The sequence below is a fragment of the Leptonychotes weddellii genome, chromosome 5 (assembly GCF_054177405.1).
Source record: "Leptonychotes weddellii isolate Sample4059 chromosome 5, ASM5417740v2, whole genome shotgun sequence".
In the NCBI taxonomy this organism is placed as follows: Eukaryota; Metazoa; Chordata; class Mammalia; order Carnivora; family Phocidae; genus Leptonychotes; species Leptonychotes weddellii.
The window spans coordinates 7,641,264-7,667,675 of record NC_138373.1 but is presented as its reverse complement, the minus strand read 5'-3'; the positions used below and the strand labels follow the sequence as shown (position 1 = coordinate 7,667,675).

The 26,412-nt window shown below is 50.7% G+C and overlaps 1 protein-coding gene across 9 annotated transcripts in view; it reads right to left on the bottom strand.

The window, feature by feature from the left end:
- Window positions 1-26,412, bottom strand: part of CUX1 (cut like homeobox 1) — a 352,135-nt gene that overhangs the window by 168,433 nt on the left and 157,290 nt on the right. For all 9 annotated transcript variants that reach the window (XM_081819440.1, XM_081819443.1, XM_081819442.1 and 6 more), the window contains exon 3: window positions 18,919-18,966. In XM_081819440.1, coding sequence (XP_081675566.1) covers window positions 18,919-18,966 — 48 coding nt within the window. The remainder of the gene's footprint in view (window positions 1-18,918; window positions 18,967-26,412) is intronic.

The following is a 26,412-nucleotide window of genomic DNA, read 5'->3' as shown; positions in this document are numbered from 1 at the left end:
GTCCTGCTTGTATACTGGTGAGCCCCGAACCTCCCCGAGGGTGGCCGTGGTCTGGGTGCCACAGTGTGGACTTTTTACTTAAGGATTACCCAAAAAAATATGAAACACACTGGTCTTGCTGCTCACCCAGTGTAGTATATTCTGAAATGCAAAGGCTCATCTTTCCAGGGAGCCGCCCAGGCCTCGCCAGGCACAGGTGGTAGGGAGGGCAGGGCCACACGGGGCCAAGGGCCTGGGTACAGTGTCAGAAGAACAGGGTCTTGAGTCCCGGCTCCAGCACCAACATAGATGCACTACCATGGCCACTGACTTAACCTCTGTGCCTCAGTTTCCTTGTCTGCAAAGTGGGGAGAATAAATCTTGGTTGCTGTGAGTGGTGATGGAGCCCCCAGATTGGCAACACCACTTCTCAGACGGGGAAACTGACCAAGCTCAGAGCCAGGCCCCTACAGAACCCCACCAAGGGTAAAATGACACCCCAGCACAATGCCTGGGGCCGCACAGCCAGTGGAAAGAATGCATGCTTGGAAGGAACAGAGACTTGGGTCTGAAGCCAGCCCTGGGGCATGCTTGCTGGATGACCTGGAGGTGGGTTCCTTAAACTATTTACATCTCGGTCTCTTCATCTGTCTAGGGAATAACTCCCTCCTTGCTGAACTGTGAAAATGAACCACGAGAATCTCCCACATCAAGTAGCTGGTACAGTCAGGAGGGTACAGAATCAAGTAAACATCAGAAACTTTTCTAGAGAAGATCCAAAGGCAGCATTCTCTTCCCAGTGCCCCATACACTGTCCTCCTCTGATTCAAGTCTTGGGGTCAGAGAGACACTTAAACAACATCTAAGATACCACGGTGGCAACAGCCTGCTCATGAACAACCCACTAGCCTGTGCCCCGGGAATGTACAAGCTAATGATTTAGAAATAAACACGGACCATTAACAGAATTTCCAAATCGATGTGCTCTGCTGGACTACAGGCTGGTAAGGACCAGCAAGAGCTACAGGGATGAGAGACTGGCCCTGTCTCACTCTGCATCTTTCAAGAGCAAAACATGATTCACAGAGCCGCGTGGCCCACCGGAAGCCAACGGAGAATGACCAAGATCCCATCCAAAACAGACACATACGTGGCCACAGCTTTGGAGTTCTAACTTTAATTGAACACAGCCACGTGAAAGGAAGGCATATATTTTCTTTTTTTTGAAGATTTTATTTATTTTTTTGACAGAGAGAGACATAGCGAGAGCAGGAACACAAGCAGGGGGAGTGGGAGAGGGAGAAGCAGGCTTCCCGCGGAGCAGGGAGCCCGATGCGGGGCTCGATCCCAGGACCCTGGGATCATGACCTGAGCCGAAGGCAGACGCTTAACGACTGAGCCACCCAGGCACCCGAAGGCATATATTTTCTAAAGTGAGATCACAGTGGCAAAAGCATGTTTGCTATGAGCCCTGTGGGAGACACGAGAGGACCCCAGGGGGGAGGGAGCCCCTCTCCCAGCAGCCTGGTCACCCTTGGAGCAATGCGGAGGGAGGAGAGACGGGGAGCAGGTGTGGGAGCCCAGCTGCCACCACCAGCTTTCTTTCTCAAGGTCACATTCCATCATAACTTCCAACTCGCACACGGAGTCCAGTGAGGAAGAATCACATCCATGATACTTCCCATCACAGGGAACAGAACGAGGCTAACTGGAAATCTCTACACGGCTCGAAGCAGGATGAACAAATCCCACGGGGCAGTTTTGGTTGGTTACGAAGGCAATGCAGCCTAGACGTGGGTAACAACACACAGTTGCTTCTTATATAAACCGGTGGAAATATTCCTTAGCTACCTGCCCCCTGCCTTGACCAAATGTCTAGGAGAAGAAAACTGGAGAGAAGTCCAGAGAAGATAGTGCCATGAAGAATGAGAGGGGAAATAAAGATGTGGGGCCACGGAGAAGAGATCTGTGGCAGAGGACAGCGTGAGAAATATTGTAAAGACCGTGAAAACAGTAACTAGCATCTCTATCTCCCTTTACCGTTGGCCACACACATCTGACGTGCTGGCTGTCACTGTGTATCTGAAGAGCTGCTGTGGGGAAGCAGGATTAGCGATCCACTCTCTCCCCAGAGTGCAAAACCAGAACCAAGAGGTAGAAGCTACGAGGCAGATAACAGCTTCCCAGTGGGAAAGCCTCTGCCAAGAGCATAGGGCTTCAGAGGTGGACCGCGAGGGCCGCCTGAATTGCTTACTGGTTTGTTCATTCTTTCACTCAGTCAACAGAATCATTTAAGGGGTGGCTAAAATGTGGCAGGCGGTGGGTGTGCTATCCTATCCTCTGGGGCCAGAACCGACCCCCGTCCCCTCCAAGCCTCACAGGAAAATCACAGTGGGGCTGTGGAGGAGGATGAATGTCTACCTGAGTTTTTTTTTCTTTTTATTTTCTTACCTGAGGTTTCTGAAACACGGTTTTTGTGAACAGACAATATATGTATATCGTAAAAAATGGGAGGTATAAAAACATATACAGTGTTCAGCAAGGTTGCATAATACAAGATCAATACACAAAAATCAATTGTCTTTCTATACACTAGCCAGAAACCATTTGAAAGTGAGAGTTTAAAACATTCATGGATCGGGAGACTTAATATTGTTAAGATGGCAAAAGTCCCAAATCGATCTACAGATTCGGCGCGATGCCTGTCAACATCTCAGCTGGCTTCGCTGCGGAAACTGGCAAGTTGATCCTTAAGATTTGTACCGAAATGCAAGGGATCCAAAACAGCCAAACAATCTTGAAAAAGAAAAACAAAGGTGCGGGACTCACACTTACTAATTTCAAAACTTACCGCAAAGCTACATTGATCAAGCATGTGTGGCATGCTTCTGCCCCTCCCGCTTGTGATGGATCTCTCTCTCTCAAAATAAAAGAATGAATGAATGAATGAATGCAAATGGGAGAATGTTACAGATACAGCTCTGCACCTCGTGTTTTGCACACTTGGGTTAAGTTTTGAGGAGGATGATGAGCTTCCTTCGCGGTGGGAGGGCGGGGGCTGCGTGGGGAAGAGGAGCCTGGGCAAAGATGGAGTGTGTGCTGCCTATCCAGGAGGTGCGGGGGCCTACTGGGCCTAGAGCTCAAGCGGCTTGGAGGGAGAGACGGGGTGGGGGCGGGGGGAGGAAGGGGCTAGGCCAGGGGCCCAGCTTTATGCTGAGAAGTTGGGGATGTCAATCAGGACGTGACCTGAAGTCAAGGGATCACACTGGATGGGAAGGCAACTGGGGGTAGGGTGGCGGGGAGAAAAAGGTGGAAAGAAGCTGTGTTGGGAAGGTGGGAGCCAAAGCAAGTGAGGTGAAGGAAGCAGAATTCCCAGGGTCTACTGGCAGATGCGGGTCCCCTCAGAGTTCCGGCCAGGGGGACTGGGGGCTGGCCATCTCCCCTGAGATGGGAGACACAGACAGGTGTGTGTTTGGGTGTTTGTGTGGAGGTAATAAGTCTTTGAGAAGTCACAGGGGAGCTCCCAGGAGGCGCGATGTTGAGAGAGGCCCAGGCCAAAGGCCAAGATTTGGGGCCATCAGCCCCTAAATGGCCAGACGAGGTTAACTAGGGATGGGATGGGTGTGCAGTGAGGGCCCCAGAAGGCTGTGGCTGAATTCTGGGGGTGCAGTGGATTTAGGAGATGGAAGGATCTGGAGAATGCTATGATCAAGAACTAGATCTCGCATCTGTGGGGCGTGTTTTCCATAATACAGATGAGACACAGAAAAGCTGGAAGGACCCATTCAAGGCCACGCTGGTAAAAGATGACATCAGGAGTGAAATCCAGATGTGTCTGATTCCGAACTCTGTGGTTTGTCCATTTGGTTTTCTCTGCAGCTCTAGGCCTCCTCTCTGGGAAGGAGCTGCCGCAGGCCTGGGTAGGAGAGGGCAGAGGACAGAAGCCAGGAGACAGTGTGAAGGAGGAAGGAGCGGCACAGGTGCCCAGCGTGAACACCGTGAGTCCTCCCAGCCAGGCCTCCGGGCCCCACGTGCCCGCAGCAGGACGCTACTGTACTCCTACGTCAGTGGCACGTGTCCACTACTTTTCAAGAAAACACCCACTCCGAGGTCGGCCCCGGGAGGATGCCAGGCCCTGGGTCTCCGGGTCAGACTTGCCCTCCCAAGTTCCTGGACTCCAGGCCTGAGGATGGAAGGGGCTCAAGTCTGGAGGTGGAGGAGCTCCCTGGGGAGCACGGCTCTGTCCCAGGTAGGTGCCAGGTCCTTCCCCCGATAGCCCCAGGGAAGAATCCTTTCCCTTGTGCGTGCTGACCGTAAGCAGCCAGGTGTCCCTCTTGTTATGCTGGAGGGCAAAGCATAAGTCTCACCGGTCTCCCCATCTTCTCCTACTTCGGAAGCAATTTCAAGACACTTTGCAAGCTTTCTAGAATAAGCACCGGCTTTAGAGTCGGATGGTGGCGTTCAAGTCTCAGCTCTAAGGCTGGCAAGCTGTGTGGCTTCAAGCAAGTTCTTGACTTCTCTAGGCCCACTTCCTCCTCTCTACAGAAATTATCATAAAACCTCTCAGGGCTGCGCTGTTGTGCAGACGAAATCAGATAATGTATGTGAAGCTTCCAGGACATCCCTGGAGCTGAGGAGATGTTCTCCTTCCTCTTCTACCTCTCTCCAAGGGCAGCACTCAGAGCCGGCATGTTTTAGCAGAACCTGCTCTCCGGGTTAGTCTCCTTTCCCACTAGAGGGCTCAGCTAGCGCGAGCTCCCAGGTGGGCCCCACCTGACTCTTACCCCATTCTTCTGCCACTTGGTCCTCACCATGACAGGAGACGGGGCCCGGCAACAGCCCCAAGCAGTGGCAGAACGAGAAGGTCCCCAGTGAGGAGGAGAGCTGGGGTGGGGGGGTCACTGGCCCACCCGCCAGGTTCCTTCTTCATGGCTGGCAACTTGGAAGGTTCTGGAAGTTGTAGTTGGATGAAACGTTGGTCATGCTCCCTTCCGTGGCAGGGAGTGGAATGAGTGCAAACACCTGGGTTCTAACCCGCAAGCCTATTCAGGCCACTTGTGACCTTGAGGCTCGTCTGTGCAGGTGGCTACCAAGCGTGTGGCTAAAAGTCACGACAGGGTGGGTTCCTGCAGTCTGGGATCTGTGGCACCTGCTGGGTGGCATTTGGCTGGGTGTAACAAGGCTCCAGGGAGCCACAGATCCCAGGATAGGTGGGACCAAGAGACAGTGAGAGGGCAGGAGTCAAGAGCGTGGAGCTGGGGGCAGGGGCAGGGAGAGCACAGACTTCACCTCCAGGCACCCACCCTGCTCCTCAAGTTCACGGCCACCCCTCCATCCTGTCACTGTGGCTGGTGATAACGTTGCTAGCAGATGGCGGTGGGTAAGGCTGTGGGAGATCATGGCAATGGGAACTTAGAGACGTAAAACGCTGTGCAAATAATTGCCAGCAAAGAGAGCAGGGGCGCAGTCTGAAATAGACCAGGGGAGGGATGGAATGTGGGATACTCCACATGCGGGCAATGAACTCGGCTGGGCTCTCGGCTGTGATCAAACTGTCACTGAGCTCCCTCCCAGGGGCACACGCACACGTTCATGGGCCTCCTTCTGCCCATCTGCTCCATGGTGTCAGTTTCACGTAAGGAGTTACTGCATTAAATTGATGGAACATGAGTAAAACCTAATTAACGTCCAGATTGAGTCTTTCCAAGGGAAGAGAGAGCTGCAGAAAATAAAATACCCTAATAATTTAAATTCCACAGTACTCAAATAAATACTATGTGACTATTACAACCTGGGACTGATTCTAGTCCGGGGGGGAAAAAAAAACCAAACCAACAAACTATGAGACAAATACTACTTCTTGTCGTCATTCAAATCTATTTCCCCCAATCCTTCACATTCGTCGTATGAGGGAAAAGAGGCACTGAGAGGTCAACAGACTTGGTGAAAGCCAAGGTCACTGGTAAGTCAGGCTTCAAACTGAGGCCTTATAACTCTGGGCCCTTATCTTCTTATCACAACTGCCTCCTGGTCTTACATGATTCCCTGCAAAGTTCTGGGAGTGTAAGCAGATAGAACAGGGCCTTTTTTATGGACAGAGAATGCTTTTGATTTATACACTGGGGGTGTTAACTCTCCATCTTGCCATCCATCCATCCATTTGCTCATCCATCCAAAACCCACCCACCCACCCACCCATCCATCCATCCACCCACCCACCCAAAGTTTACTGAGGGCCTGCTGTGTGCCCAGCACTGTGCCACATGAGGACACAGACCCTGCTCAACTATTAAGCGCCATGAAATCAGCATGTGAGTTAGTTACCTACAACTACAGACCACAGTCTAGTTCAGGTCCAGCCCGGCACATAGTAGGTGTTCAGTACGTAACAACTGAATGAAAGAATGAATGAGAAAACCCCGTCCTCCAGAAGCTTATGGTCTGGAAGGGGAGACAGCCTTATAGAGTGTGACCGGAGTCAGTGTGACCAGGGTCATCTCCTGGCCTGAACAGTGTAGGGGAGCAGCTAAGCAGGTGGCCTCTGCCAAGGTGACCCCCACCCGGCTGGCGACAAGACCACTCTGGTGGCTCCAGGAGCAGGGGTGCCCGGACACGGAGCCTGCTTCCCGAGCGGGCGAGGAGCCAAAGTGCAGGGGGCAAGACCTGGGGCTCCTCTCGGGCACCTGCACAGGTCCCTTCAGCGTGCAGGCCCTCGAATTCCTTTCCTGTGACCCTCCGGTCTCTAGAGGCTCTGGTGCTGAGCCAACTCTGCCAACACAGCTTTGGACTCCCTTCTTCTAGAACCCTCTGACTGCCCCTTCTCCATTCCAACTCAGTTCATTTCAGTTCACCCAACGCTTCCCGGGGACCCGCCGTGTGCTGGAAAACCGTCCGAGCCCTCCTTCGGGAGCAGGGTCTGCTGGCGAACCCTGCAGGAGCCCCCGAATTCGGGGGGCCTGTCTCAGGGCCTCCGGCAGAGGGAAATGAAAGCGGGGGAGGGCCCACCGCATGCGAGTCCGTGCTAAGAACATCCAAGGCCTCCGCCGCCGGTTACCAAGAGGATGTTAAAAATAATTATCCACTGAAAATATTAGATTTGCTCTGGATTGTTCATTACATACAATGGCTTAATAGGACTTTTATTGAATAGCTGCAGAGCTCTGGGCCGAAATCAATTTGCCATACACTCAGAATTTTGATGTATGCTGTTGACTTCCACAACACGGAGCAATTTGTAATAGCTTTGGCTCGCTGTTGTTTCCAAAGCTCCTGCTACATCACAAGCATTTATTTCTGACCACAAAATTACATTTATTCAACAGAAAGCAGCTCCGGGTCTTTAAGAGGTTAACTCCTGGAGGGCTTGGCGGCCGGCCAGCCCCCGGCGGAGGCGCAGCGCGGGTGCAGTGGCCCACGGGGTGGCGGCCGCGCCGGGCGGGCGGCCGTGATTAATGGGCCGCTGAGTGCGCCCCTTTCCACATGCACACGGCCCGCTCCCCTGCTTCCATAGATCAGGGGCTTAGCCTCCACATATCTGACTGAAATTGAATTTGGCTTCTCTCTCAACCGTTCATTTCCTATGTGAGGCAAGGTTATATCCTTTTCTGCATGAGCAGAACCAAACCAGCTGCAGCTTCACAGAGAATGTGTTTTCAATTAGGAAGCTGGCCTGAAACACTGAACCACAGTCCTGCCGCTCCCCTAATTGAGCCGTCATGGAGGGAGCCTCCAGGAAGACATCGTACAGCGCCGGGCCTTCGGACGGCACTGCAAGGTAATGAAAACACTGTCACGGTCACCACCACGGCCACTGCAAGTGCCACCACTGTCCCCTCACCCTCAGGTACCACACACGTGAAAAGGCCTGAGAGTCTGCAGGTGGCTGTGTGGGCCGAGAAACAAGTGCCCCCTTCCCCCCACACCCCCAGGATAGGGGTCAGGACAGCAGGTGAGGTGGGGGTCCTCGTGAAGGCCGGTCTGCTCCATCCTCACCTGTCAGGGACACTGGGTCCCAACTCACAGATGGCCCTGGCGCCCCTGCGAGGAGAAGCAGACTTAGCTGTACTTGTGGGTTCCCAGGAACCTCGCAGGGACCCTCGCACACAGCACCTGCTGAGTACTTATTGACGGGGAAGGACGTGAGAGGGGGACACATTCGGCGAAGGAGGTCTTGCTGAGCCAGCGCGGTAGGGCAAGGGAGAGGGTATGAAGTCGAAGAGAAGATGCGGGCCTCAAAGGAAAAAGGGAGAAACTCGGGCTGAGATGGGTCTTCAAGGATGAAAATGATTCTTACAGGTGAGGAAGAGCAGAAGGTTCTAAAAACGGAGGCCAAGACTTTAGGAGAGGGTCAGAGGCAGGAAACCACAAGGCATGTTCGGGGACAGGAAACGGACCAGTCTGGCCAGAGCAGAAGCCAAGGATTGAAAGCCTGGAAATACTTTGAAAGCTCCGTCACGGAGGGCCCTACCTGCCCATGTCAAGTGCTCGCCCGGCCAGAGCCACAGAACTTGGCCTTGAGAGGAAGTGCCCGTGCGGGAAACCCAGCCCAGGGGTTCCTACAAGCAGCTACGCATGAGCATCGGGTGTGGACTTCGTCAAATTCCAGCTGCTTAGGCCGGGCCCTGGGCAGCTGAATCGGAACCTCACGGGGAGAAGCCGGGGAGCAGAATTTCTGGGAACACGTGGGTGATTATCAGGCAGCCCGGTGGTCCCTCCGAGGACCAGCTTGAGGAACCAGCAGTCTGGCCTAACCCTCTCTGACATCAGCCTGCCCATGACAGTGCGGCACTGGCTGAGCGTAGGCATGACGGGGCCTTGAAGAAGAATGGGTACGAGCAGACCACACTCCTGACACGGTGGTCCTCTGCCCCTGTTTGCATACTCCCAGTGACAGGAGGCTCACTCCCTTAGATGAGCGCTCACTCCATTTCTGAGTGGCTCTAACTGCTGACAAAGGTCCTCTCCTGTTCTGCTGATGACCGTCAACCCAAGGGTCAGTCCACTGAGTCACACTGTTCTTCAGAGCTACGGGGCTCCTTGCCGACTCTCTCACTCACCCACGCATTTTACAGGAAGAGCAAAGTCAGGGGGAAAGAGGCTTGGGAGCTGCCCGAGGTCACAGGAGAGTGAGCGGCAGGGCCTGGGCTGGCTCCCAGGTCCTTCCAACTCCCTGTGACATGTTCTCTGGAGTAAAGTACTTGGACGTTCTGGCTTTATTTACACGTGGCCTTTAGATCTGAGCACTGAAGTACGTAGAGCGCAACCAACCCTGGCTACACGACATCCTCGAAACTCTCCGCAACTTTTAACGAATTCACAGGCTATTTACCCACCGTGAATCTGTTTCATCTCTTTGTTGATTAAAATCTGTCAAACGGCCCTACCTGTGTGCACAGGGCCTACCTTCCTCCCTCATTCCCTCAGCCTTTCTTCTGGCGCCCGGTCACCTGGACCGCTGTCCCCGCTCAGCCTGCCCCACTGGACGCTCCGTCACCAGCCTGGAGCCTGTCTGACTCCTCTCATCTCTCCGGTCTCAGTCCACACGCCACCTCCCGGGAGAGGCCTCCCAGACCACAACGGTCTCAGAAGCAGCCACCCTGCTCCACCTGCTTTCCCGTCTGAATTCCTTCACAGTGCGTGTCCCCGTCTGACATGACTCCATCTTTACTACGTTTCCCTTCATCAGGACATAGCCTTCAAGGCAGCAGGGGCTTGGCTGACTGTATCCAGGGTTATATCCTTAGCTGCTATTTGGCCCAGGGCTGTACGTAGTCAGAGGGTTTCACTGAATGAAGAACAAAACAGACAGCAGAGAGCAAAACCCAGCACCAGAGGTGATGTGGGGTTTCACGTGGCCTGCCCGCAGCTCAGTCTTGCTGGTGCGTGGACCTTCAGTACAGAGGCAAGTTTCAAGTGATCTGGTCCCTCGTGTGGGCCAGGCGGCAGGTGACACAGGCAGGAAGCCATCTGCAGCTTGCCGGGGGGCGCAGATCAGGCTGTAGCAAAGTGTGTCTGCACGTGGTTATGGACATTTACATCCACGGGGGACAAGGCGTGGAGGGCAGCGTCCACACAGGAAGGGCTGGTCAGAAGAGGAGCGGAGTCTAAGGAACATTTGCAAAAGCACTTTGCATAAGACGACCACCCCCTGTCCTTATCAAAGACTGGGGGAGGGTGACTACGATGATGGAGGGCAGAAGGCGCCACTTCCCCGTTCCCTGAGCAGTATCAGAGGTGCCAATATGGGCCCCAGTCCTGCCATGGTCACCCATGTGCCTCTGGGTAGGTCCTTTCCCTCTCAGGGCGAAAGGACCTCCTCCTTGTCTGTAAAATAAAGATACTGCTCCCCCCGCCCCATCCAATGGACACCTACTGCATGCGCACCAGGGCCAGGGGGGTGGATACACAGAGGCCATAGAGACGTAGAAAGTCTAGAGAGAGCGCATGGACACAAACAAACCCACAAAGGCAAGGAGAAAAGCACTCTGGCCGAAAGGAGAAGGTCCTACAAGAGAAATAGGAAGAGGGCCTTGGTCAGAGACCTCTTGAGGGCCTCACAGCTGAAGCGAGCACCAAGAAGGGAGTAGGAGGGGGCTGGGCAGGGGGTGGGCCACAGCCAGGCTGGGGACCCTGAAGGCGGAGGTCAGTAAGCAGGAAGGGACGTGCTCATGCTGCTGGCTGACCCGCAGAGCGAAGGTGCGGGTGGACTGGGCGGGAGCTGGAACAGAGACACATGACAGCTTTGGACAGGCTGTGGGTGGTAGGGATGGGAAGATGCGGGCAGATGAGGGCACTGGGAGGGAGGAAGGAGGAGAGTGGGGCGGACGGGAGGGAGAAGGTATCCTAGATTTTCAGCTGAGGCTGCCCAGCGGATTGCAGGGCCATTCCTGAGGAGGGAAACGAGGCAGCAGGAGATCCCAGCAGGGATGGGAGCTGGAGTGGGACAGTTGTGGGCTCAGAGTCCTTTCCTGTGGATCACCTAAGTGGTAAGATGCAAGAGGCGGTCTCCTATGGGCCTGGAACGTAAAGGAGATGGAGTTAGAGACAGACACCTGAGTTTAGAGCAGATGGGTCCCAGGAGATTATACCGCACAGAATGCCATCACTCAGAGGTCTGGATGCCAAGGAGCTGCCCAAGAAGACTGAAAATCAATAGCCAGAGAAGTGGACGGAAAACCTGGAGGACATACTATCGTGGGATGCCAAAAGAAGGGACCAACATCGAGAGGAGCTGTCGGGCAGGCTGAACGTCCCCGATTTGAGAGAGCTGAGGACTACAAGGGTCAAGGGAGAGGGGACAGATGCCACACCGGGGTGGGTCGAAGAGTAAAGGGCACACATGGGAGTGGAGACAGCTCTCTGGAGGAGCCTGGCCCAGAGGGTTTGGGCGATAAGGCAGGCGCTCGCCCGCTCACTCTGTCTCAAGATGGAACCTACTAGTGCTTACAGAATGCAGATGAGCAGACACTGAAGACCCAGGACGGGGGTCGCTGCCAGGCGGTGGCACCTCAAAAGGCAAGAGAAGGGGCGCCTGGGTGGCTCAGTCATTGGGCGTCTGCCTTCAGCTCAGGTCATGATCCCAGGGTCCTGGGATTGAGCCCCGCATCGGGCTCCCTGCTCTGCAGGAAGCCTGCTTCTCCCTCTCCCGCTCCCCCTGCTTGTGTTCCTTCTCTCGCTGTGTCTCTGTGTCAAATAAGTAAAAAATCTTAAAAAAGGCAAGAGAAGATGGGGCAGTGACTTCCCAATGTGGTGAGGACGGGGCGAGCTTATGTTCGGAAACACCCAGCACAGCACTTGGACTTGCTTCGCTTCCCACAAATGCCATTTTGGACACTCCCACAAATGTGCCTTACCCCTCGGCCTTCCCAAGTGCACGGCCTCCCTGGAAGCATCCACTTGCCTGGAGGTTAAAATCTACCATACGTGAAATACAAAGAGAGGGGAAAATATTTAGCTGCTCACACGCAAAAATACAATCCTGTAGCCACTGCCTCATAAGCACGAGTCTTTCTTTCTTGAAAAAAGTCGTTCACGCTTACAAAAGAATACATGAAGTATAAAAAAAACAAAAACGAGCACCTGTGAGTAGGAACACTGCTGTGACCTTTGAAACCTCCTTTGGGCCTAGCTATGCTAACCTGTATTCTGAATTTCCTACTTAACCTTTTCTTTATGGTTTTATTACATAATAAAATATGCCCATACCCCTGAATGATGTCAGCTCAGTATGCCCATTTTCACGTGTCATTCACTTCCCCTGCTAGAACGCTCTTTGCCTGTTCTTTCTACTGCTGATGGAAAATGGGTTGTTTCCGCTTGTTGACGAATTTCAAACACTCCTGCCCTGGCTTCCTGGGGCCCATTCAGCTTATTTAGAATTTCTACTCAGGAGTGGAAGTGTGGGGTCAAGGTGTATGTGCTTCGGGAGCTCTAGTATCTGATGCCAGAATGGTTTTCACAACAGTTACACAATTTACACTCCTATCTTGGGTATTGGGTTCTGGCCAACCTGGAAGATACAAGAAAGTGGTGTTTAACTTATTTTAATTTGCATTTTCCTGATTATGAGGTTGGGCATCTTGTCGTGTATTTATTGACCATTCTGATTTTCTCTGAGGATGCTGTTTGTGGCTTTTGACCATTCTCCTATTGGGATATTTGTCTTTTTCTTATGAATAAGAAAAAGTAAAAGTAAGAAGTATCCTATTGGGATATTTGTCTATTTTTCTTATAAATAAGAAAAAGTAAAAGTTTTTAATACTTTCTTAATACTAATCCTTTGTTAACTGTGTGTGTGGCAACTGTCTCCTCCTGATCTGTCACATGCGGCCAGGATTCCCCCCCGCCCCCCACAAGATCTGATTACAGTCTGGCCCTAGGGAGCACCATTCACATCAGAGACATTTGGTCTTTACTGTGAAAAAGATTCAGATAAGTCTGGATTATCCAACAGATAAACGGTCTTGAGACCTAAGGTGGAGCCTTTTCCTAATTTACACAAAGGTAAAACTGAGCCAGCAGTGCCCTAGGCTTATTCTGCCACCTTCTATAGATTGTCTTTCCCTAATTAATAAATAGATAAGTAAATAAAGCTTTTACTTAAAACTTCTAGTTAAAATGTAACAATTTCTTCGTTTATGGTTTCCAAGAAATCCTACCCAACACAAAGTCATCATATTCTATATTTTCTTCTATAAGGTTTAAAGTTTTGCCTTAAGTCTTCATCTGTAATTTGTGTTTGCATATGGTGTGAGGTATGGATCCAATCTCAGTCAATTCCATAAGGATAACCAATTGTCAGGGGACCATTCACTGAAAAATCCGTCCTCTGCTCACCGATCTATAGTCCGGTCTTTGCAACACTCGTGGCTTCTACATATGCACGTGTCAGTTCCTGGTTTCTTTATTCTGTCCCACCATTGTGTTTATCTATCCCTGTGCCAATCACTGTAGCTTTCGTTCTCTGGCAGGGCAAACCCTCCACCCTGTTCTTATTTAATGCTACCTTCACCATTACTGACCACTTGCTCTCACAGTTTTTCAAGTTTTGTGAAAAATTCTGTTGGAATTTGGATTGGAATTCCAAAGACTCCCTCTAATCAATTTGGGGGAAACTGATTATCGTTAATAATAGTGGGAATTTCTATCCCTGCCTACCTTCTGTCCGTCTGTTTAAGTCCCCCTTACTATCCTTCAGTATAAATGATCTACTTTTCTCCAGAAAGAGTTCCTATGCATTATTATACTAATTTATAGGTATTCTTTATTTTTTGTCACTAACTCTAGTTGTATCCTTTTCAGTTTTCTGTCAATGCAGAAGTATGCATATTGATTTTGTATCTAGCAACCTTGTTAAATACTTGAGGCTTGTCTGAAAAATGATAGTTTTGTTTCTTCTGTAATAATACTTGATCTCTTTCTTATCTTCCATGCTAGCTGAGACCTCCAGTACAATGTCAAGTAAAAGCAGCAATAGTACACATTCTTGCCTTGCTCCTGATTTAAGGGAATATTTTTGATTATCACTGAGTATAATGATTGATGTAAATTTTTGGTAAATACTTTTCCCCAGGTTAAAGACGTTCCCCTCTATATCACATGGCTGGTAGGTTGGGTTTTTTTTTTTTTTAAATCATGAATGGATGCTGAATTTTTTTTTTTTTTTTTAAGATTTTATTTATTTGTTTGAGAGAGAGAGCACAAGAGGGGGGCGCAGGAGAGGGAGAAGCAGACTCCCTGCTGAGCAGGGAGCCCAATGCGGGACTCGATCCCAGGACTCCAGGATCATGACCTGAGCCGAAGGCAGTTGCTTAACCAACTGAGCCACCCAGGCGCCCGGATGCTGAATTTTGATATCAGATTCTTCTCTATTAAGATAATTTCTCCCTTTAATCTGCTAATGATATTAATGTGCATTAATAAATTTTACTAATGTTAAACCAAACAGCATTCTTGGGATATACGGAGCTTGATGGATTCCATTTACTAACACCCCTTTAGGGACTTCTGCGTATCTATTCATAAATACGAATGACTTTGAATTTTCTTTTCTTATGCTACTCTTGTCTGGTTTTGGTATCAAGGTTACATTAGCTTCGCAAAAGGAGGTAGGAAGTGTTCTTTCTTTTTCTATTTTCTAAAGGAGTCTGCAAAAGAGTAGAACTTGTCTGTTTCATGAATGATTGACAGGACTCTCCCAAAAACCGTCCCTACCTGATGGAAACATTTTCGTAATAGTTACAAGGCTACTCAGCTTTCCACTTGTTCTTTAATCAGCTTTGGTGCATTCTAGTATTCCAGAAATGTGTCCATTTTGCCTAGGTCTTAAAATTTACTGGTATGAAATTGATCGTAATATTCCCTTACTATCTTTTTAATCTCTGCTGTGGCTGCAAAGTTAACCTGTTTCCAGTATTAACCTTTTCTTTCCTGATTAGGAAGTCTCTTCAAAGAACCAATGTGGTAGTCTCTTCAAAGAACCAATTTCTGGGCTGTTTGTCTCTTGGATCTTTTTTTTTTTTTAGTTCTTATATATTTTTATTATTATTCATATTTATTATTTCCTTCTCCCTGTTCTCTTTGAGCTTATTCTGTTGTACTTCTCTAATGTTTTAAGCTGATGCTCATAGGTTTTCAGTCTTTCATTTCCTCCCTGATAGAAGCATCTAAGTTATTTCTTAAGAGGATTTTCCTCTCTGAGAACACTTGGCTTAAGCATCCAGCTCCCCTACAGCCAAGAGGAGGAGGGCCCAAGCCAACTCCTTCCCCTCCTCAACCTTTTATACCAGGACCCTCGTCAGGGAGAGAAGCAAGGAGAGGAGGAGACTATTTCCAAGACCTAGCACTTTCCTAGAGAGTGTGTCACTTCACTGAAGGGACTGTCTGAATTACTGGACTAAAATAAGTCTTAAATTGGATTGACCATTGAGGTTGACCCCTTCTCCCCGCACTGATCGCTTGGCCGGGCCTGTGAAACAGGCAAACTTAGGTACGGTAATCAATCAGTCACTCACTCAATCACATTTCAGTGTGGGCTAAATTTGATGACTTGGCTATAATGATCCTGAGTGACCGATGCGATTATAGTATTCCCCGCTGTTCAATCAAGGACAACAAATACAGTTATTCACTAGTTTCTTTTAAAGCTATTTCCCGAGCAGACGTTCTGACGCCCCTTTCTCCTTCTTAACACAGCACAACCTGAAGAAAGGATGGAGGCAAAATGATTTACAAACCATCTCCGGAGGCAACCTCACTGTTCAGTCATTTATTCCCTAGCCATTTTTGAGAGCCTTAAAACTTTTTAGTTCCTGCCATGGTTGCCTTCACACACCTTACAGGCTAAAGGGGAAGAGAGACAAAGGGACGGGCGGCTCTCAGGCCTGAAGACAAATGCGTCACAAGTCGCGTGGGTGGAATGGGGGCACACGGTGGAGGGGACCCGGCCTATCATCTGGGGCTCAGGGAAGACCTTCCTTGAGGAAGTGGCGTCCAAGCCGAAGGGAGCCCGGCAAAGAAGTGGTTCAGCCCGTGCCAAGGCCTGGAGGCTGGCGAGCATGCCCAACGCACCAGGGCCTGGCAGAAATTCAGAATGGCGTGCATCCAGTGATAGGTGGTAAGGAGTGAAAGGAGTCTAGAAAGGGAGGCAGCTGCCCAGTCACGAGGGTCTCACCAGCCACAGGAAGGAAGGTGTCTGGATTTGCCCTGAGAACCACAAGAAAACACTGAAGGGCGTGAGCGGTACCCTGGCCGGGCTAACGTTTCCCACGACGGTATAACACACTACGAATACACCATCTCGCAGGACCTCTGAAGTCCTGTGTGAATTTCTCGCTGTCTGAAAACTGCATCTTGTTCTCGGTTTTGTTTTTTCTTTTCGGGACCTCAAATAGTGAAGTAATCTAAACAAATTGCAAGGCAAAGAACATGTTTTCACAACACCATACGTTGTTCCGGGAGGAACGCAAGCACTTCGGGATAAACTCAAAGAATATATCCAATAAATACAATCGCATTCAGCAGGCACTAACGAAGGATACAAGAGTAATCCTCTGATTAAAGAAGGCAGCATTTTAGAAAAACAAGCTGAATGGGTCCTGCCCCATCGAAGCACCGAGACACGCTGGCTTCTGACCTTACTCATCGGAAAACCGACCCTGTCATGTGGTCCCCCTCTGCTATGAACGCTCCTTCTTCAGAAACAAGTAGGAGTTAGCCCTTTCTACTCAAATTAGCTTACTAGAAAACAAATTATTTAACGTAAACATAGCAATTAGCAACGATTTAAATATTAGCAGTGCTATAAAAATATTAATTTTTCAAATCGCTTTAAAAAAAAAAGGCAAATAAGAAATCTGGAATGTCTCTCGGGCATTTCAAATTTAATATATCTGGAAGCACACCCACTACCCCATTCAGAGTGTGGGGTAATCTATATTATAAGTGGGTTACATTCCTAAAAGTGAGAGGGTGTGAAGACAGAGTTTTATATTGAAGGAGAAATATACATGTAATATATTTTGTGTGTGTGGGGGGGTGGGTGTATATAAACATATATACGGCCATCCCGAAGTACAACACATGAACTCGACTGAACCCAGTTCAGGGGCAGGGCAGTTATAAAAGACATTTTGGGAGTGACTGGGGAAGATTGATCTGGGACCAAATATTAGCTACCACGGACTGAGTGTTGCTTTTCCAGGTGCGATACTCGGGCTTATGTGGCAATACTGGGGAACAACCTCTCGGAGACGTACGTGTGCATGTGTTTAGGAGTACAGAGCCGGGCTATCTGCAACTTACTTCCAAATGTGGTGAAATGCTAGCGAGCGGCGAGTCTGGGTAAAGGGTGTACACGTGCTCGTTACACCAGTTCTTTCTCCTTTTAGGCAGATTGGAGCTTTTTCAATCAGAACAAAAACCAAGCAAACAACCCAAGCCAGCACACTGAGCTATTTCAGTCGCAGAGACCCTAAGCCACTGGGCCTCACAAAAGCTGCTGAACGGGTCAAAGAAGAGATCGGGTCAATGCGGGCAGGTGTAAGGTGACAGTCTCACTCAGAAAACCAGCGTCTGGAGATGCATTTGTGAGGAAAGGCAATTCATGTCCGTCCAGACCTGGGACGGTGATATCCCCCGAGCCTCCCGGGGCTGAGCGCCGGAGGGCTTCCTGCGACAGGAGATGGTAAACCGAAGAGCCTTCTGTGGCGTCGCCCCCGAAACCCGCAGTGCTGCCAGCATCGTTGCTCCTTCCTGCATGGCGCCCTCGCCCTCTGCTGTCCCCTGCTCCCTGAAGAATGTGCCAAAGGCCGGCCCCGACCTCTGCCTCTGGAGCTCTGGGCCCAGGACGCCAGCGCCCTTCCCTCGTGTCCCAGAAGTCAAGTGGCTCGGCCCACCACCTCCCGCCCCTCCTGAACCGGCCATCTCACTTCCCCATGTGCTCTGGGCATCGGGAAGGTGCAAGAAAATAAAATTCTCAAGATGCTCCCGATTCGGGTTCTTCTGAGGGCTCTGAAAAAGTCTTGTTCCCGCTTCCTCAGTGTCATTACCGCTGCTATCGTTCCAACGGGAGAAGCTAGGAGCCAGGAACGGCTAACTCCACAACAGTGACAAAATGTCTGGTTTTTTTTAAAGATTTTATTTATTTACCCGAGACAGAGAGAATGAGAGAGAGAGCACACGAGAGGGGGGAGGGCCAGAGGCAGAAGCAGGCTCCCCGCCGAGCAGGGAGCCCGACGCGGGACTCGATCCAGGGACCCCAGGATCATGAAAATGTCTGGTTTTTAAAGTTCACCCAGTCTCCACAAAGGGCTGAGAAGGAGCTGGAGTGTCACCCACCTCAACGGCTCACATCTCTGAGGGCTGCCCGCCATCTTGCCAGATGGCGCGGTCCTTCTCTGGAAGGACCCAGGAGAAAGCTTTTCCTTACACTGAGCCCGAACTTACTCCTTGTGGCTGCCCGTTCCTTGTTTCAAGCCTCAAGCCAGCGAAATCCTTCTTTCCCCAGTAGCTGTGCATGAAAGCACCAGATTGCCCCACTCCATCCTTCCCACGCAGGAGGCCTCCTGGTGGCCGTGGTCCCCAGGCTAACTGAGGGAGCCAGTGAGCCTGAGGAAGTCCGTGGGCTCCTGAAGGCTCCAGTGCGGACACGCTCAGTCCACTGTGGGAAGCACAAGCATGCGGGCTGCTTTGCCCCGGAATCTACCACATCCTCTTACATCTCAGCTATGGCTTCACTTTCCATACGGGCTTTAACTGAGGACCCAGTGGAAACATCACACCAGGAAGCACAAAATCCACATGACACTGAGTTAGTGCAGCTGGGAAGGCTCCATCTGGGCAAGCACCTTCTGTCAATGGCATTTATTTAATGAGAATAAAAAGCAAACGCAATGAACTATGAAGGGTGGCTCAGGATATAAAATAAATATAAATGCTTACCTCCCCCTGGAAGCTCTTCAGCAGCGGCGCTACCTGCTTGCGCAAATCCTGGAGCAAGAGGGGTGGGTCAGGAAACAGCCATTGCAGAAGGAAAGAGAAGGGAAACATTCGTTAAGGCCTCCTAAAAACAGCTTTGAATTCAGTGATGATTATCATTAGATAAAGCAATCCTGGTACCTCCCCTGTCCGTTTCCTTCATTCGTACAACATAAATCATGCTGACTGGCTCTCCGTAATTTAAATGAACTTACTTGGGAATACCACTAGATTCTCTTTCTTCCCGAGGCCCGGCTACACACACCTCATGCTGAATGTGCTATGGACTCGAGTGTTGGCTGGTGTCAGCCTGAGATAACCTGCTTAGTATAGAATAGGATCTTATATTGTACATTTGACTTGTTTGTATCTGAAAAGGATCTGGGCCCACCATCCTGCATTTTAGCTGTTTCTTTTAAGCACTGTTACTGGGGGATACGTCTGTTTTGAATCCGTGTCTGATACGGTCGGTGGAAATTTCATCCCAAGCCACCAGTACCCCTTTCATAACAATGGAACACCCCAGAGGGAAGTCTGTACGATCTCCTTGAGAATATTTTCTTTCAAATGAAGTGACTAATGCACAACACAGTGATTATAGTCAATAATACTGTATTATAAACTTCAAAGCTGCAGAGAGACGAGATCTTAACTGCGCTCAACACAAAGAAGAAATGACAATTATGTAATGTGATAAAGGTGTGAGCTAACACTACTCCAGCAGGAATAGTGCAAGTATGCAAAAGTACCAACCAACCCAGGGTACACCTCCACCTTACACAACGTTACGTGTCAACTGTATCTCAATGGGAAAAAAAAATGAAGTAACTGAGAATATGCGTCAAAGACTTTGAAATATACTCAAACAACGCAGCTCCTCCTTCATCGAGACATGGGGCAAATGAGGTATTTACTGAACATGATCTACGTGCCATATCAAATTTAATAAGTCTGGGCCAAGGCCAGGCATCTGCCTATTTTCAGGTTCCAAGGCTGATGCACACGCCAACTGATGAGTACCGGCAAACAATGGACATGGGCCGATCAACCCATAACACAGGAAGGAGGTGAAGTATTATTTCAGGATAAGAGCCCAGGTGCTATGGGGAGAGCACAGAGGAAGGATAAATTCAGATGAAGGAGGCGAGGAGCGGTTTCACAGAGGAAGTGGCATCTGGGCTGAGAAGGCGGGCGGGGTCTTTGCAGGCCAGTTCTCAGTATGCCCGCCTGTGCGCACGTCCCCTCTAACCCGCCGTCGAATACACAGATGCTCCTGGGCAAATGAAGAGTCTGGACGTCTGTCTACAGCTCCTGGGTCAGAACCTGGTCCATCAGATGGAAGGCAGCGGGCAGAGCCCTGATTCCAAATTCTGGCCCGGCCACTCACTCTCTGTGGGAGCTCGGGATGCCACTCTACCTCCAGCAGCTCAGTTTCCCCTCCCCAACGTGCTTAATAATACGAACCACTTTCACTACTGTGAGTAACATCATAGTTACCATTCAGGGAAAAGCGTTCTAGAAAATTTAGAGTTACCCTAAATCCATGTGAGCGCACAGAAGACAGTCTTCTCTGGCACCAGGACTTCTCAAGCCTCACTTGAAGGTGGATGAAGAGGGAACCCCCACACCCCAGAAGGGGTGGGGGATGACCCCTCGGCCTCTCTCGCTCTGGGATGCTGTGATTCTCTAAGGAGGCCCGGCCCTGGGCCTGCTCAGCACCCCCGAGGTGAGCCATTCTCATCAGCTGTGTGTACGTACACAGGGCCACGTGTGGTACCTGCTTGCTCTTTTGCTGACTGATGGACAGCATTCTGTGCTCCTTTAGCCAAGCACCTAACCCAAGGGCCCTTCGTCCATCCTAAGTTTGGAAACCAGCTCGTTCCCTCACAGAGCTGAGCAGTGTTAGGAAGAACGGCTCATGGTGTTTCCTGCTCCTGGGTCCTTTGTGGTTTTCCTCTGGACCAGGGCCTTTAACCATTTTGGGTCGTGAAGCCTTCTGAGAATCTGAGGAAAGCTATTCACTCGTCCCTCCGGGTTGCAACTCTGCGAATGACTTCGCTGTCGCCTTCCTGAAGCCTACCCACACGACCCAGGTTAGGAGCCAGGTTAGGACCGGGTTAGGACCCAGGTTAGGACCCCTCGTTCCGGCCTGTGCTGTCCAGTATATAGCCACCAGCTAGTTATACTTAAACATAACTTAATTAAACCGAATTTAAAAATTCAGTTCCGGGCGCCTGGGTGGCTCAGTTGGTTAAGCGACTGCCTTCAGCTCAGGTCATGATCCCAGGGTCCTGGGATGGAGCCCCACATCGGGCTCCCTGCTCTGCGGGAAGCCTGCTTCTCCCTCTCCCACTCCCCCTGCTTGTGTTCCCTCTCTCGCTATGTCTCTCTCTGTCAAATAAATAAATAAAATCTTTCTAAATAAATAAATAAATAAATAAATAAAAATTCAGTTCCTTCGGTCGTAGAAGCCACGTTTCAAGGACTCAGCAGCCACATGAGGCTGGCGGCTACCAGGCCAGACGGCACAGATCCGGGGCTCCTCCTCACTGCAGAGCGATCCGTCTATCAGACGGGGCTATGCCGTAAGCTCTCTGCCAAACACAGCTAACCCACATTGTTTTGTACTGCGACCCTGTGCAAGTACTTGATCAAGAAATGTTATCATTTCCCTTTTAATGATACGTTTTCCTATAGGTCGCATTCCTAAGGGTGATACCATTATTTCCCCAGAGAAGGCAGTACTTTTGTTTCTCTGCCCCAACCCTTTCTATGTTCTTACACCAAGTTCAGTGACAAAAAAAGCTGTCAGAGTCTTTATCAGCCTCTTCCTAAATAAATAAGGCCATCTGTGATAGACAGCCCTCAAAGATGCCCATGTCCTGATCCCTGGGGCCTGGGGCTCTATTAGGTTAGGGACTCAGCAGCTGTGAGTAACTTAGGGACCCTGAGCTGGGGAGACGAGCCTGGTTGGCCCAAGGGGGCCGGAGGCAGGAAGGAGGACAAGAATACTCCTTTAGCCCGAGTTCTTCTCCGGGGGACAGAGGAAACAATGTACCCCAAAAGCCGTAAGTGGGGAACCAGGGATGAAAAGGGTGAAGAATGAGGGGGATCACCGTCGGATCCCAGCCAAGATCAGTGGTAAAAGCCCATGTTGTAACCACAAGAAATGAGCCACGCTCCTTTGTCAGAAACCTGGGACCACAGGTTATGACGTGGGAAGTCTAACGTGAACAGCCCACTGTGTGTTGGGGATAGGGTGACACGGAGGGCAAGGTGGCAGTAGAGAGAGCCTGGGGACTCTGAGGGGGGACCAGGCTGGTCCCCTGCCCTCCTCATCCGTCCCTGGGGCAAGGACAGACAGGCAGGATGAGCGCACCGCACTTCTCTGGTCACAAAATTGCAAACACAAGATGATGGATGGAGTTCGCCTGTTGTTTGTTTTCCAAAAAGGCTGACTTTGAGGAAGGCAACTGGTTAATGAGGTGCGGCTGTATTCTCCAGTCTTCCCACCAAGCAGCCCGGTGCTAGGGTTCGCATCCTAGTGGGTAAAGAGCTGGCGAACATTCATGAAGCGGTGCTGGCCCAGTCCGTGGCACGCAAGCCCGGCTTTCACAGATGTGCTGCAAATCTTCCTGTCAAGAGGCCACAAACCGGGGCGCCTGAGTGGCTCAGTCGGTTAAGCGTCCAACTCTGGATTTTGGCTCAGATCATGATCACAGGGTCATGAGATCGAGCCCCGCGTGGGGCTCTACCCTCAGCAGGGAATCTGCCTAAGGATTCTCTTTCTCCCTCTGCCCCCGCTCTCTCTAATAAATAAATAAATCTTAAAAAAAAAAAAAAAAAAAAGAGGCCATAAACCCATGTCCATCTACTACGTAAAAATAACATGTAAACAGTTCAAGGACGGTAACTTCAATGTGATACTTGTCCAACAACCATTCGAGCCCTGGGCTTCGGGATGGCCCCTCGCTTTCCAGGGAGCTATGGCTGAGCGCCCGCCCCACCCACACATGGTCTGCAGGCCTGCCTCGCTGGGTCTGACAGCTGGTGGCATCTGATGGCCCTTGGGCTCTGGAGAGGGGACTCCTAAGGCTTTCCACGGGTCCAGATCTGGCTGCTGAGAGCTGGAAGCCAGGCCCCCCAGTGTCACAGGACGTGTTTCCTGTTGCTTCTCACTGTGAGTCTATAAAGGCAGCTGTGATTGTAAGAGTGCATCCTCTTCTTTCCAGACTGGGGGCTGCTTGAGGGCAGGGAGTGGGTTTGAGGCCCCCCGCCCCCAGCACCCCAGCTGGCATCGCCGGCAGCCAGCGCCGGGCTGGACAATATCTTGCTGAGGAAATCCAGGCACGAGAGCCTTTAAACCTTGAGTGGGTCAGTCATTCCTTTCCCCAGAGGGTCAATCCCACCACACGCAGGACGGGGGCAGGGCTGTAGGTGTGGCCCCCCCGGGTTACCGGGCGCCCTCTGTGGCCCCCGGCCTGGGTTGGCACCGACACGAGGTTGCTCCCGAGAGACTGAATGCCATGTTGGGCTACATTTACAGGAGCGCTCACCTCAGTCCCCTGCGTGTCTGGAACGGGGCCTGGCACACAGAGGGACCTCAGAAGACACGGAGTGGGTGCATGAGTAAGAGGAAGACAAGCAGCTGAACAATCCCTCAGAGGGCATCAAGACCTGGCTGCGCGAGAGGGTGCCTGCTTCAGGGCCAAAAACCAGGCGCCGACCACCTACGTAACTTAAAATTTCCCACGGTTACACTGACAAAGCAAAAAGAAACAGATGAAATGAATCCATCCAAAATATTTTCATCTCCCATATGATCAATATAAAAATGATTTTAATTTATTTTTATTATTTATTTAATTGACAAAGAACGATACTTCTTTTTCTCGTGTTAAAGCCTCTGAAATCTGCATTTTACGCCTCGGCACATCTCACTTTGGACCGGCCACATGTCAAGTGCTCCCTCCACTGACCCCCCGTCACCCCACCATCTCATGGAGCAGCTCAGGGCTAAGAGAGGCAGTCACCATGCATCAGGGCTCTCTTGGGAGAGAGGGTCGAGGCTGGCCAGCACCGCCCCCCCCCAGATGGTCAGAGGGTGAAAGAACAAGAATCAAGAGCAGCAGGAGGAGAGCCAGAGGAATAGATGCATCACAGACGTGAGGTGCGAGAAAACCACTGGGTTTAGCAGCCAGGGAGCTCCTGGTGGCCTTGAGGGTGCCCCGAATGGACTGGGGGTGGAACACAACCTGTGAGGGGCGGAGGTGCTGGGGCTCTGAGCTCTAAGGAGAGAGGGGGGGACGGTGAGGAAGAAGGTCTCAGGCCAAGTTAACACCAGTTCTTGTGACTGAGTGTGTGACACACAGCAGCCCTGCCAAGAGAAGGGAGAGACACCCACATTTTACAGCTGAGGATACGTGAGGCTCAGAAGGGGAAGAACACTTGTCCAAGGTCGCACGGCTGGCAGTGAGGACGTAACCCCAGCTCTCCAAGGCCTGGGCCACAGCGAGATTCTGTGAAGGAATCAATCACCTTGGCCAGGTGTGGGCACAGGGGGGACATTGGGGGGCCACCTGGTCAGTGACATAGGGCGGGGCACACACCTATCACTCAGGAGTCTTACAACGGGCCCAGACTTGGAGGGGAAATGGTGAAACTGGACAGGGTCATGGAACGTGAAAGGTGGCAGGGCCGAGGCATTTGGGACCCCCGTGGATGACAGAAGAGGGGTCAGGGCGTGAGTGCAGGGAGGCCTTGGTGCGGGTTCAAGACCCAGGCACCCTGGAGGTCAGCCCACCAAACAGTACCTCCTGCTGGGCTTGCCCTCAGTCGACCCCACAGCCCACCAAGCTGGCTCCAGGCCCGCCTCACGAAAACAGCAACTTGGACAAGTAGAAGAGACGACAGAAGTGTCCCTGTATTCTGTCGCAGCACTCCAGGCAGGCAGAAGAGCCTCCCACCATGACTGTAAATAAAGTAAACTCATCTCCACTGTCCCTGCTCTGACCAACCCACTGTATTTGGTTAGAGCACAATCATTCCTTTGGACATAGTGACATCTCATGACAAGCTTGTTCAAATAACCTTTTAGATATATATTTTTAAACTCTTTCTAAAAAGATTTTATTCATTTGTTTGAGAAAGAGAGAAGGAGAGCGCATGCGCCTAAGTGGGGAGGGGGGAAAGAGAGGGACAAGCAGACTCCCCGGTGAGCAGGGACCTGACATGGGGGTCGATCCCAGGACCCTGAGATCATGACCTGAGCCCAAGGTAGATGCTTAACCAAGTGAGCCACCCAGGTGCCCCTCAAATAACCTCTTAGAGATTAAAGTTGGATGTGTGTGTTTGTACTCACACAGATACGTATGTTTGAAGAACTTTAGAGGTAAAAAGGCACTAAATATTCACTCACACCCATACACACACAACCGGTATGTTTGTATGTACTTCAAGCCACCAGCTAAAAATTCCCCATTCCAATTTTATTTTTGGCAGTTTGAGAAATTCCTTATCCAATTCTGCCACCTGCAAATATTATCTGCTTTCGTACTCAACTAAGGAGACAGGGCCGAGGATGCTCACTTGTGACCCTGGGCCACGCCACCATCGTTAGTGAGCACATGACATGATTTACTGTCCTTTTAGAACGCGGCGCCCTTTGCTGTCCCCACAATGCCACAAACTGCCGACACAGTGTGTCTTTGTGCCCTTCTCTGCAACTGTAAACTGAAGAAAGTGGGGGCCAGGCCAACGAAAATCATATTGGCATGAACTGATAATGACGGATTTAACACAAAGATAAAAAAAACTCCGTAATTCCAGGGTACCCCCTAATTACACTGACAGGTTTTGCAGCGCAGTTTTAAATTCGCTTTGATTCTGTACCATTTACTGAGCAAAAAGCAACAAACATCTTAACACGTAGAAAGTGATGTCCTTGAGATTATTAATATCCATGTCTGTTGGCAAAGCCAGAAGAGCGCATTTCGACCTTCTCTCCCTTGAGTGCATTCCAAATAATAAGCAATGTTTACAGACAGACGCTTCTAGGTGAAAAGGATTTTCACTGTTCTCCAAACCACTGATTCACAACTCACTTTTGAGATCAGAAAACTGAACGGCAAAATGCAATTGAGGAATTTTCTGTGTAATGATGACTCCTGGAGAAAATCATGCTGATTTAGAAGCCAAAAACAAAACGGAACAAAACAAAATCACCATGTGGCATTCAGATGCACCTGTGAGGTGTGCAACATCCCAAAACACAGTCCCTGGCCGCACACGGTGTGCGTCTTTGGCTTTCTGCCCATTCTGGGCACCTGGGTGGTCTCTCGGGAAGGTTCTGTCCCTATATCCCCTGCCGTCTCTCCCATTCCGTGGGCTGGGCATACCACAGAATCCCATGCCACAGATATCGAACTGGTGGCCACCGGGGTCCACCTGTGCCCAGGA